The 13,741-nt window shown below is 43.4% G+C and overlaps 2 protein-coding genes across 3 annotated transcripts in view; both read right to left on the reverse strand.

The window, feature by feature from the left end:
- The window catches only part of lrp6 (low density lipoprotein receptor-related protein 6), a 29,923-nt gene extending 26,465 nt beyond the window's left edge, over nucleotides 1-3,458 (reverse strand). For both annotated transcript variants that reach the window (XM_069519881.1, XM_069519880.1), the window contains exon 1: nucleotides 3,098-3,458. In XM_069519881.1, the coding sequence (XP_069375982.1) occupies nucleotides 3,098-3,152 (55 nt within the window). In that variant the 5' untranslated portion in view covers nucleotides 3,153-3,458. The remainder of the gene's footprint in view (nucleotides 1-3,097) is intronic.
- Nucleotides 3,459-5,370: 1,912 nt separating this feature from the next.
- mansc1 (MANSC domain containing 1) lies at nucleotides 5,371-13,354 on the reverse strand. Its single transcript, XM_069519911.1, has 5 exons — nucleotides 13,004-13,354; nucleotides 11,932-12,016; nucleotides 10,303-10,625; nucleotides 8,699-8,839; nucleotides 5,371-7,992 (listed from the first exon to the last, which is right to left on the reverse strand). Exons 3-5 carry the CDS (start codon nucleotides 10,550-10,552, stop codon nucleotides 6,899-6,901), a joined length of 1,485 nt encoding a protein of 494 aa, XP_069376012.1. The 5' UTR covers nucleotides 10,553-10,625; nucleotides 11,932-12,016; nucleotides 13,004-13,354; the 3' UTR covers nucleotides 5,371-6,898.
- Between the last annotated feature and the right edge of the window lie 387 nt (nucleotides 13,355-13,741).

Raw genomic sequence — 13,741 nt, forward strand, 5'->3', positions numbered from 1 at the left:
AAAATTAAGAAGTCGTTGAGTTTGAACGATGTGGAACAAATATAAAGTTTCATTAAAAGTTAATCAGAGACATGATTCCTGCTTCTTTCTGTGTTTGTGTTTATTGATCTTCACTGAATTCACGAAGGAAACAAAACCCGGCAGAAACTTCTCACTCATGTTGGTTTTTCTGTGAAAATCTAATTTTCCTGTAGATAAAAGTCGTGAACTGATAATTTGTCTGTTTCTGATGATGAGAGTCCCTGACTGAACCAGAATCAGGGGTCTGGGCCCCCGAGGCCCCCCGCTGGCTCCTGGCCTTCGTCCTGACACATCGGAGCGGAGGTCGCCAGCGGCCCCTCCGCCTCCGTTCACTTGGCTTCAGGGGGAATTTCCATCTGTAAATATTTTTACTGAAGCACGACATGGAAACCTCAAACTTGGGTCCTTTCAGGAGGCTGACGAGCCAAACGCCAGGAAACACGACGCAGGACACCTTCAACATAACGAGTGAGAATCAGGCAGCGGCTGACGGAGCCACAGGAGGAAGTGACATCATTCAAACGACACCAGAGAATCAGCGGAGTGGATCCAGGACTCCCTCACACCTTCACACAGTCTGAACCAAAGATCCAGAAAATCTCCAGATGATTCATTGACTGTGAGAACACCTGGACCTAATTATCTAATCTGATGATTAACCAATCAGAAGACACGGTTTTTATTATTCCAACATGACGATTGGTCGTTAAACTCTGTCCTGATGATGGATGACTTGATTCAATCGAGTGAATGTTTATCGTCAGCCACGTGAATATCTTCTGATTTTAATCTTTAGAAACTCAACTAAACTTTTCCAAAGCCTCGGATAGATGTTTTGAACTGATTTGATATTTTACAGAATTAAATCTTCACTGAGAAAAGAACCAGAGGTTCATTTATAAATATATAATATACACACACACACACAGACACACACAGACACACACACTGTACTGTGAAAATAACATGAAACCTCACAGTCACTTTAACATGAACTCTAACAAGTGTGTTGTGTGTTCACGTTTGTGTTGTTGTGTGTGTTCACGTTTGTGTTGTTGTGTGTTCAAATGTTTGTGTTGTTGTGTGTTCACATGTTTGTGTTGTTGTGTGTTCTCATGTGTGTGTTGTTGTGTGTTCACATGTTTGTGTTGTTGTGTGTTCACGTGTTTGTGTTGTTGTGTGTTCTCATGTGTGTTGTTGTGTGTTCTCATGTGTGTGTTTTTGTGTGTTCAAATGTTTGTGTTGTTGTGTGTTCACATGTTTGTGTTGTTGTGTGTTCTCCTGTGTGTTGTTGTGTGTAGTGTGTGTTCTCATGTGTGTTGTTGTGTGTTCTCGTGTATGTTGTTGTGTGTAGTGTGTGTTCTCATGTGTGTTGTGTGTTCTCATGTGTGTTGTTGTGTGTAGTGTGTGTTCTCATGTGTGTGTTGTTGTGTGTTCACATGTTTGTGTTGTTGTGTGTTCTCCTGTGTGTTGTTGTGTGTAGTGTGTGTTCTCATGTGTGTTGTTGTGTGTTCTCGTGTGTGTTGTTGTGTGTAGTGTGTGTTCTCATGTGTGTTGTGTGTTCTCATGTGTGTGTTGTTGTGTGTAGTGTGTGTTCTCATGTGTGTGTTGTTGTGTGTTCACATGTTTGTGTTGTTGTGTGTTCTCCTGTGTGTTGTTGTGTGTTTTTGTGTGTTCACATGTTTGTGTTGTTGTGTGTTCTCGTGTGTGTCGTTGTGTGTAGTGTGTGTTGTGTGTGTTCTCATGTGTGTGTTGTTGTGTGTAGTGTGTGTTCTCATGTGTGTGTTGTTGTGTGTTCACATGTTTGTGTTGTTCTGTGTAGTGTGTGTTCTCGTGTGTGTTGTTGTTTGTTCACGTTTGTGTTGTGTGCAGTGTGTGTTAACATGTTTGTGTTGTTGTGTGTAGCATGTGTTAACATGTGCGTGTTGTTGTGTGTTCTCATGTTTGTGTTGTTGTGTGTTCTCATGTGTGTGTTGTTGTGTGTAGCGTGTGTTAACATGTGTGTTGTTGTGTGTTCTCATGTGTGTGTAGTTGTGTGTAGTGTGTGTTCTCATGTGTGTGTAGTTGTGTGTAGTGTGTGTTCTCATGTGTGTGTAGTTGTGTGTAGTGTGTGTTCTCATGTTTGTGTTGTTGTGTGTTCTCATGTGTGTGTAGTTGTGTGTAGTGTGTGTTCTCATGTGTGTGTAGTTGTGTGTAGTGTGTGTTCTCATGTTTGTGTTGTTGTGTGTTCTCATGTGTGTGCAGTTGTGTGTAGTGTGTGTGTAGTTGTGTGTAGTGTGTGTTCTCATGTTTGTGTTGTTGTGTGTTCTCATGTGTGTGTTGTTGTGTGTAGTGTGTGTTCTCATGTGTGTGTTGTTGTGTGTTCTCATGCGTGTGTTGTTGTGTGTAGTGTGTGTTCTCATGTGTGTGTTGTTGTGTGTAGTGTGTGTTCTCATATGTGTGTAGTGTGTGTTGTTGTGTGTAGTGTGTGTTCTCATGTGTGTGTTGTTGTGTGTAGTGTGTGTTCTCATGTGTGTGTTGTTGTGTGTAGTGTGTGTTCTCATGTGTGTGTAGTTGTGTGTAGTGTGTGTTCTCATGCGTGTGTTGTTGTGTGTAGTGTGTGTTCTCATGTGTGTGTTGTTGTGTGTAGTGTGTGTTCTCATGTGTGTGTGTTGTTGTGTGTAGTGTGTGTTCTCATGTGTGTGTTGTTGTGTGTAGCTGGGTGACTCGTCCATTAGCATGTGAAGCTAACTGTGCTAACCTGGATCAAAGGCTGGTCTAAGTTCCCAAACTCAAAGTTATCAAAGAGAGAACACGTCATTGGACCGTGACCCGGGTTAGAGGAGGCGGGTTAACCCGTGAATCTAACCCGGGATATAACAGCGCTAACACGGGTGTGTTTGTGGTTTCGCTCCCGGAGCTCCAGCAGGGACTCGGGCAGGAAGCTAAGCGGAGCTAGCGTTAGCTCGGCAGAAGTAAACCCCGGAGCCGAGGTCCCGGCCCGGACAGAGCGAACCCCGAACCCCCGTTAAAGCCTCGTTTCCCCGGGCAGTGAGTGAAAAGTGTCCGCGGAGCCGCCGGAGCAGAACAGACTCACCTCTGACGAGAAAACAGAAACTACACAACAACACGCTCCGCAGCACGACACCCATCTTTCTCCGCGTCTCGGCCCTGGCGCCGCGCTCCGCTCAGCGGCCTCTTCCCATCGCTGCGGCCGATTCCCGAGCACTGAAGACGGATTAAAACACACAGGAGGGTCGTGGTGGAGCTGCGGGGACAGTTACACGGTGGCCGCTTCCATCCCGGGGGACTGCGGCTGTTCGCTGGGTGTAGATCCAGAGTCGGTGGGTCTCACATTGTCCTGCAGGAGGAACGAGGAGGAACGAGGAGCAACGATGTCTCCTTCCGCCAGAGGAAGCTGCTCCCCCCGCTGCTGCTCCTCCTCTGCTCCCCCTCCTCCCTGGTTCTATTGTTGTTCCACACACACACACTACACACTACACACACACTACACACACACTACACACACACTACACACTATACACACTACACACGATACACACACTACACACACTACACACACTACACACTACACACTATACACACACTATACACACTCTACACACACACACTACACACTACACACACACTACACACTATACACACTACACACGATACACACACACTACACACACACTACACACACACTATACACACTACACACACACTACACACTACACACGATACACACACACTACACACTACACACGATACACACACACTACACACACACTACACACACACTACACACACACTACACACTATACACACACTATACACACACTATACATACTATTCACACACTACACACACACTACACACACTATACACACACTATACACACTATTCACACACTACACACACACTATACACACTATTCACACTACACACACACTATACACACTACACCCACACACTACACACACACTACACACTCTACACACACTACACACACACTACACACTATACACACACTACACACACACTACACACTATACACACACTACACACACACACTATACACACACTATACACACTATTCACACACTACACACACACTATACACACTATTCACACACTACACACACACTCTACACACACTACACACACTATACACACTATACACACTATACACACACTACACACACACTATACACACACTTCACACACTATACACACTTCACACACTATACACACTATTCACACACTACACACACACTATACACACTATTCACACACTACACACACACTACACACACTATACACACTATACACACTATACACACACTACACACACACACTATACACACACTACACACACTATACACACACTATACACACTATACACACACTACACACACACTATACACACACTAAACACACACTACACACACACTACACACTATACACACACTATACACACTATTCACACACTATACACACTATTCACACACTATACACACACTACACACACTATACACACTATTCACACACTATACACACACTACACACACTATACACACTATTCACACACTATACACACACTACACACACTATACACACTATTCACACACTATACACACACTACACACACTATACACACTATACACACACTACACACACACTATACACACACTACACACACTATACACACACTATACACACTATACACACACTACATACTACACACACTACACACTATACACACACTACACACACTACACGCACACACTACACACACACTACACACACTATATACACTATACACACTATACACACACTACACACACACTACACACTATACACACTATTCACACACTATACACACACTATACACACTATTCACACACTACACACACTATACACACTATTCACACACTATACACACTATTCACACACTATACACACACTACACACACTATACACACTATACACACACTACACACACACTATACACACTATACACACACTACACACACTATTCACACACTATACACACACTACACACACTATACACACTATTCACACACTATACACACTATTCACACACTATACACACACTACACACACTATACACACTATACACACACTACACACACACTACACACACTATACACACTATACACACACTACATACTACACACACTACACACTATACACACACTACACACACACTACACACACTATACACACACTACACACACTACACACACACTACACACACTATACACACTATACACACACTACACACACTATACACACAGAAACTGTTCATTTAGTTTTGATCTCAAAGAACACAAACACACAAAATTTCAAAAATCACATTTTTTAATCTTAACAAGAAGAAAACATCAAATTCTGAACCAAAGCTTCACTTCACAAAACAAGACAGAATATAATTATTATAATAATATAAAGAATCATAAATTAATCAGTGTCTGCTGCTGCCCCCTGCTGGTCGCCCCCTGCTCCACCAGCATATGAAAATAGTGCACGTCCAGTGAACGATGAAAAACACTAACATTGAAAAAGAATCACATTGAACCCGCAGGTTACGATCAGTGCATCGATTCTCACAACAAACGTTTCATTCATGTGTGAAACCAGAAAAATGTGAAGAGATATAAAAACAGCACAGTGAGACTATCACAGGCTCGTGTGGGAGTAAAAAGACATGCACGAGAACATTATACACGGAGGGACTCGACCCCACGGTGAAAAGGCCTCGACTGACGACGGCCCAGTCTGTGTCCGATCTGTCCACCCAGAGCTTCCGTACACTTCCACGTCAAACGCTTCCTGAGTTTCTGCCAATAAAAATATTGCTGTTGTTCCATGTTTCTTCTGAAGCTTCTCTACAGTCGACAGGACGAGAAGTTTCCCTCTGAGGTTATTAACACAGCTATGATTTAAAAATGTTTGAATCTCTGGGAATAAAAGTCAGTGATTAAAAACAAAGAATCAGAATCATGAGAAAAGCTTCAGTCTAAAAAAGAAAGATGTAAATCTGGTGAATACAAGAACAATTCTCAGAAAATGTCTCAATTCTAAAGATAAATTTGATGAATTCTGAGAATAAAACGTCATTTGATGTTTTACGTCAGACGTCTCTGTGATGCTGGAAAGTACAATTGGATGTTTTGGAAAATATGAAAACTGGCGACGAAGTTTGATTTAAAATTTAGAGATTGACACGAGAGATGAGGTCAAAACTCAAAATCTGATTTTATAAAAAGTAAATAATCTCATTGGGTTCTAAAAAAATAATTAAAAAAATTCAGTCATATGGACACAACAAGAAAAACCTTCGTGCTTTTCAGGTCTTATGGGACAATCTCCAATAACATTTCACAGAGAAGTCATGAATCTGAAAATGTTGTTCAAAGATTTGAGTCAAAACTAAATGAAAAAAGTTCAAATATTTAATCCGATCTTTGTTCAGAGCTGACGAATTGATGATATAACAATAAACTATTGTTTTTAAATCACGGTTCTGAAGATATTCATTTCCTGTTTGACTTTACATGAACCTTCATTACAAACGTCTTCTAAATTAAATTACAAATACAAAGTTTTGTTCACGTCGCTCTGTCCTGTTCAAATCTTTGATTCTACACGGTGTTATTTTAGAGGAATAAATAAAGTTATATGAGTGTAAATAAAGTGAAGACTCGACTGTGTGGTGACGTCAAACCTCTCGGACCAATCACATTCCACTTTTCTCACAGTTTAACCGACGTTCTGTCTCTGAACGGCGTCACACGATCTCGTCATGTGGTGTCAATCGTCCTTCTGAGCTTCCGTCCTGAAAAATCAAAGCTCCATGAGTCCGTCCTCCTCACACCTCGTAGTGCAGGTCATTGAGCTCCAGTCTCGTGTAATGGCGTCTGTCGAAGGACTCCATCGCCTTACGTCCGCCAACGGCCAGAGCCAGCGTGAGCATGGCGAGCCCCAGCACCATGAACGCCACCATGCCGCTCTTCACCGCCCCCCGGGCTGCCACTGCTTTCCCCCGGCCGGTGCTCGGGTTCTGGATGGCGTCTTTAGGGACGATGATGAGGCTCGCAGCTGGAGTCGTCCTCGTGGTGGACGGCTCCGTAGTTGTGGTGGTGGGAGAGGGGGTTATTGTGGTGGTGGGTAAAGTGGGAGGAGGAGGAGGAAGGATGGTGGTGGTGGTTGTGGTTGTTGTGGTGGGAACAGTCGTGGTCATTTCAGTGGTCGGCTCTGGTTTGTTAGTTCTATGTTGATCCTCTTTTTGTGCCTTCACAGCAGGAAGTGATGTCGTGGAGCTCAGAGTCTGAGCGGCCGTCACAGGATGAGCTTTTACTTTCTTTGTAGTTTTATTTTGTTTTCTACTGGTTTTGTTTTGTTTTTTCATGGTGACGTTGGAAACTGTTGTTGTAGTTGTTGGTGTGGACGTTGTAGTTGTTGTGGTTCTTGGTGTAGTTGTTGGTTTAGTTGTTGTAGTTGTTGTGGTTCTTGGTGTGGTTGTTGTAGTTGTTGTGGTTGTTGGTGTAGTTGTTGGTGTGGTTGTTGTAGTTGTTGTAGTTGTTGTGGTTGTTGGTGTAGTTGTTGGTGTAGTTGTTGTAGTTGTTGTGGTCGTTGGTGTGGTTGTTGGTGTGGTTGTTGGTGTGGTTGTTGGTGTAGTTGTTGTGATTGCTTTAGTTGTTGTTGTTAGTGTAGTTGTGGGGGCTGGAGCTACTACAGGCATGGTGGCGATGATGATGATGGGTGGAGGAGCTGTTGAAGTGGCTGGTGCCTTTGTGGTCGTTGTTTTGGTGGTTGTGGGTTGTGTAGTTGTTGTTGTGGTGGGTTGTGTTGTTGTTGTTGTACTTTGTGTGGTGGTTGTGGTTGTAGGTGTAGTGGTGGGGGTGGTGGTGGTTTGTGTTGTGGTTGTTATCACAGGTCTCACTGTGGTCGGGTGAATCAAACCTGTGAAAGAAAGAAGATAGAAACGATAACAACCCAAAGACAGACTCACTAACTAACTAACTAACTAACTAACTCACTGACTGACTAACTAACTAACTAAGTGACTGACTGACTAACTAACTGACTGACTAACTAACTAACTGACCAGCTATCTAACTCACTAACTAACTGACTAACTAACTAACTAACTAACTGACTAATAAACTAACTAACTGACTCACTAACTGACTAACTCACTAACTAACTCACTAACTGACTAACTCACTAACTAACTGACTGACTGACTAACTGACTGACTAACTAGCTGACTGACCAGCTAACTAACTGACTGACTAACTCACTAACTAACTAACTCACTAACTGACTAACTAACTAACTCACTAACTAACTGACTAACTAACTCACTAACTGACTAACTAACTAACTCACTAACTAACTGACTAACTAGCTGACTAACTAACTAACTAACTAACTAACTAACTAACTAACTCACTAACTAACTGACTAACTAGCTGACTGACTGACTAACTAGCTGACTGACCAGCTAACTATACTAGGTGTAGTTCAATGAGTAACAGTCGGTCATTCTAAGACTCTATAGATAATAAATGGGAGGAGTGATGCCATGGTGACATCACTGTGATTGACACATGGCCTGATGGGTAAACGTATAAACAAGATGGCGGCTGTGATGCGTGCGGCTGACCTTTGAAGATGTCGTAGGCGTTGGTGGCGTTTGGAGCTTTGGTTAACGGACAGTCCTGCTCCGACTGACAGTGGAACAGGAAACAGTTCCCTTCTCCTGAGTGTTTGTTTCCACTGAACACCGCCATGTTACACTTAGCTCCTACACACAGAGACACAGAGACACAGAGACACAGAGAGAGAGACACAGAGAGACAGAGAGAGACACAGAGAGAGACACAGAGAGAGAGACAGAGAGACACAGAGAGACAGACAGACAGAGACACAGACAGAGGGACAGAGAGACACAGAGAGACAGAGAGAGACAGAGACACAGAGAGACAGAGACACAGAGAGACAGAGACACAGAGAGACAGACAGACAGACAGAGAGACAGAGACACAGAGAGACAGACAGAGAGAGACACAGAGACACAGAGAGACACAGACAGACAGAGAGAGACAGACAGAGACACATACAGAGAGACAGACAGAGAGACAGACAGACAGAGACACAGAGAGACAGACACAGAGACACAGAGAGAGACACAGAGAGACAGAGAGAGAGACAGAGAGAGACACAGAGAGACAGACAGAGAGACAGACAGACAGAGACACAGACAGAGAGAGAGACAGAGAGAGAGACAGAGAGAGACACAGAGACACACAGAGACACAGAGAGACACATACAGAGAGACAGAGAGACACAGAGAGACAGAGAGAGACACAGAGAGACAGACAGAGACAGACAGAGAGAGACACAGAGAGAGAGACAGAGAGACAGAGACACAGAGAGAGACACAGAGACAGACAGAGAGACACATACAGAGAGACAGAGAGACAGACAGAGAGACAGAGAGAGACAGAGACACAGAGACACACAGACAGACAGAGAGACAGACAGAGAGACAGAGACACAGAGAGACAGACACAGAGAGACAGACAGACAGAGACACAGAGAGACAGAGACACACAGAGACACAGAGAGACAGAGACATTGAGTAAATTCAATTCAAGTTTATAAAGGACTGTGTTAAACACATATATTTATGTTTTACTCAGTAGTTGTGTAGGTCATTAGTTGTGTAGTTACGTAGTTCATTAGTTGTGTAGTTACGTAGTTCATTAGTTGTGTAGTTACGTAGTTCATTAGTTGTGTAGTCGTGTAGTTCATTAGTTGTGTAGTTACGTAGTTCATTAGTTGTGTAGTTACGTAGTTCATTAGTTGTGTAGTCGTGTAGTTCATTAGTTGTGTAGTTGTGTAGTTCATTAGTTGTGTAGTTACGTAGTTCATTAGTTGTGTAGTTACGTAGTTCATTAGTTGTGTAGTCGTGTAGTTCATTAGTTGTGTAGTTACGTAGTTCATTAGTTGTGTAGTTACGTAGTTCATTAGTTGTGTAGTTACGTAGTTCATTAGTTGTGTAGTCGTGTAGTTCATTAGTTGTGTAGTTGTGTAGTGAATAACTAGTTTGATAATCAGAATCATGATCATCACTGGGGACAATGTGACGACAGGAAACACTTTGAGAACCAGACTTTAAATATGATGTGAACTTCACACATCACAAGACGTTTTGTCTTCTTAGATGTCTTCGTAACCTTCAGAGAACCTGACGTTGTGTCTCACCTGGTTTGACGTCCTCGGAGCAGCAGGCGAGGATGCAGTCCCTCTCAGAGCGAAACATGCGAGTGTCCATCACCGTCCCTGCTCTGTTTACGGCCACTCGGACGTTGACTCTGGCGCTCTGGTGTTGTCTGGAGAAACACGTCTCTGGTTCCACAGCTGACACAGGAAGTGATGCCAACATCATCATGACGGCGGCGGCGGCGAGCCGCCGGCCTGTCTGAGAGGCAGAACTGGCGTCTGGAAGAAACATGGCTGCTGCAGGTCGACTCTCGGTTCAGAAACGACTCAGCGTCGACAGGAGCTCAGAGATCCACACAAACGTTCTGCAGCAGGAAACAGGATGAATTGAAAAAGCATAAGAATGATAATTCCATTAAATCACTTAATGTTGAATTCATGAACTTGACTTGAAGAATTTCCTTTACTTAAATTGGACTAAAATAATTCAGAGGTTTTCATTTGTAGGTGATTTTCAATTCTATAAAAACAAACTCCGACATTGTGTTTTGGAAAATTCTTTGACGTCACTGTCACGTCTTTGTTTGAGCGACAAATATGATTTCATTTCATTTCAGGACACAAAGATTTAAGCAGCTTTAAGGAGGCGTTGATTAAAAGACAGCGTCCTCGTGGACAGGGGACGTTCACCATGATGTCACGACAGTCGAGAAAAGTTTGTAGAAACTAACGTGTATTAAAAACTTGTGGAACAAAGTACCAACAGTTTGATGGAGGAAGAATAAGACTCACTGACTTTGACATAACATTTAAGATTTTCTTACAAAATTCAAACATCTGAACACGAGTTTCATACAAATCAATTGAAAATTTAATTTTCTGTGAAAATATATTGGGAAAAACGAACCAGGATGATCTGGTGCACGTCAGAATAAAAGCTGAGTTAATGAGAGGCTCGTTATTTCTTTAAAGGTAAAAACACTTTGTTGAACGTCAGAAACTACATTTGTTTAGTTTGAAGTTAAATAAAGTTTCAAACTGGAGCTGTTTGTCTTTTCAAAGTGTTTCCACATGAAACCTGAGGATTGGACTTGAAACCCTCCACTCGTCACTACAGATGTTTTCTCTGCGTCTCAGATCTGAAGACGACGACAATAGAACGGACGGGACAGAAATAGAAACAGTCCGAGGGTGAAAATAGAAATCCAAAAATAAAGACGACTCCTGAAGGAACTGCTTCTTTTTTTAGATTCTTCTGAAGGCGACGAGGTCGGTCGTGATCTGAACAAGTTTATCTCTTCTTAAAAACTTTTCAGCAGGAAGTGAAATAATCTCTAAAACCAGGGCTGAAGTCTGGAGTTTTAACTCAGGTTTTCAAAATAAAACTAAAAGTCTGAGATCAGAGACATAGAGACACAGAAACACAAAGACTCGGAGACACAGAGACTCACTCTGAGACACAGAGACACAGAAACACAAAGACTCAGAGACACGGAGACACAGAGACTCACTCTGAGACACAGAGACACAGAAACACAAAGACTCAGAGACTCACTCGGAGACACAGAGACTCAGAGACACAAAGACTCAGAGACACAGAGACTCACTCAGAGACTCACTCAGAAACACAAAGACACAGAGACTCAGAGACTCAGAGACACAGAGACTCACCAGGTGGACAGAGTGAAGCTTCCTCCATCAGATGCTCGGCAGCTCTGAGGATCCAGAGTCCACAGATCTGGACTTTAACCCGTCACTGTTCGAGACGAGACACGTTAGTTCATCTTATCTGTCCCTGACCTCTGACACAACAACCAGCTCAGACTCACTGTGAGACACACAACGTTCAACAAGGGACATCAAGCTGTAGATAAAGAAGCTGACATATCTGGATCGCCCCCTGGTGTCTGGCTGCAGTACAATCATAAACCTCCTCCATGTTAGCAGATGGGACATGAACCAAACTACAGAATCAGAGTAGACGTTCAATCTGTGTCCTCTCGTTCTCATGTTCAAGTGATTCTCATTTGGTTTAATCACTTACTTGATGATATAAAGACATGACGTCATGGCCCACAGCTGATTCTTATAATTGAACGATGATATCATCATTAATATTTATCAGTGATGATATCATCATTAATATTTATCAGTGATGATATCATCATTAATATTTGTCAGTGATTCTCTAACGACTCGTTCTTGTTGCGGACTCTTGGTTTGAATGAGGCCGAGAAGAGAACCAGCTGAGCGGACCACAGGAGAACACTTGTCCGTGAAGTGTGAAGGAAACACGGACGAACTTCGAGCAGGTGTCGCGCTGGAGCCCGGAGGCCCCGTTAGCTTGCCCCGTTAGCTGCTTCGAGGCTAATGTGAACTGGACAACAAATCCCGTTTAATGCTGATGCGGGTCGTTAGCTTAATGCTAACAAAGCTAGACTGTTTCGATGCGTTAATGTAGCCTGTTAGCTTAATGCTAACAAAGCTAGACTGTTTCGATGCGTTAACGTAGCCTGTTAGCTCGATGCTAACAAAGCTAGACTGTTTCGATGCGTTAACGTAGCCTGTTAGCTCGATGCTAACAGCCGTCTTTGTGTAACAGTTCGCCGCTGGTTGGTTCCACCTGCCGAGCGAACATGTCATCACACTGAGCCGGGACGTTTGATTTAACCCGGGTTTTAATCTGCTCATCCCCGGGTTTCATTTCGGTCTGACCCGGGTCTCCATAGCTCCACATTCGTACCTTTCTTTTCACCGAGGACGTAGATGAACGCGACGCCGCATCCGTCACTCCTGCGTCGGTCAGAGCTCAGAGGAAGAGTCGGTGTCTGGAACCTGGAGCTCCGCAGCGGAGAGCCGAGATCTACCGACCCGGTCCAGTCCCAGTCAGAGGCGGGGAGGAGGCTGCAGCGTCCCGGGAGGACATGTTGGAGAAATCAAACCACCGTTCATTAAAGCTTCATGAGAAGAATCCGAGTTTCTGTTTGGTTCAAATCCACAAATGTTCTGGAGATGGACTGATGAAGAGGATGAAGAAGAGGAGGAGAGGAGGAGGATGAAGAAGAAGAGGAGGAGGAGAGGAGGATGAAGAAGAGGAGGAGGATGAAGAAGAAGAAGAGGAGGAGAGGAGGAGGATGAAGAAGGAGGAGAGGAGGATGAAGAAGAAGAAGAGGAGGAGGAGGGAGGAGGATGATGAAGAAGAAGAAGAGGAGGAGAGGAGGATGAAGAAGAAGAAGAGGAGGAGGAGGGAGGAGGATGATGAAGAAGAAGAAGAGGAGGAGAGGAGGAGGATGAAGAAGAAGAAGAGGAGGAGGAGGAGAGGAGGATGAAGAAGAAGAAGAGGAGGAGGAGGATGAAGAACATGAGGCTCTGACCCACTTCAGTCTTTGTCCTCTGGAGGAGGATCCAGAAACACACAACCACCAATATCACATAATATCATAAATATTATATATCTAAAATAATATCATAAATATTATAT

The sequence above is a fragment of the Paralichthys olivaceus genome, chromosome 23 (genome assembly GCF_024713975.1).
Source record: "Paralichthys olivaceus isolate ysfri-2021 chromosome 23, ASM2471397v2, whole genome shotgun sequence".
Lineage (NCBI taxonomy): Eukaryota > Metazoa > Chordata > Actinopteri > Pleuronectiformes > Paralichthyidae > Paralichthys > Paralichthys olivaceus.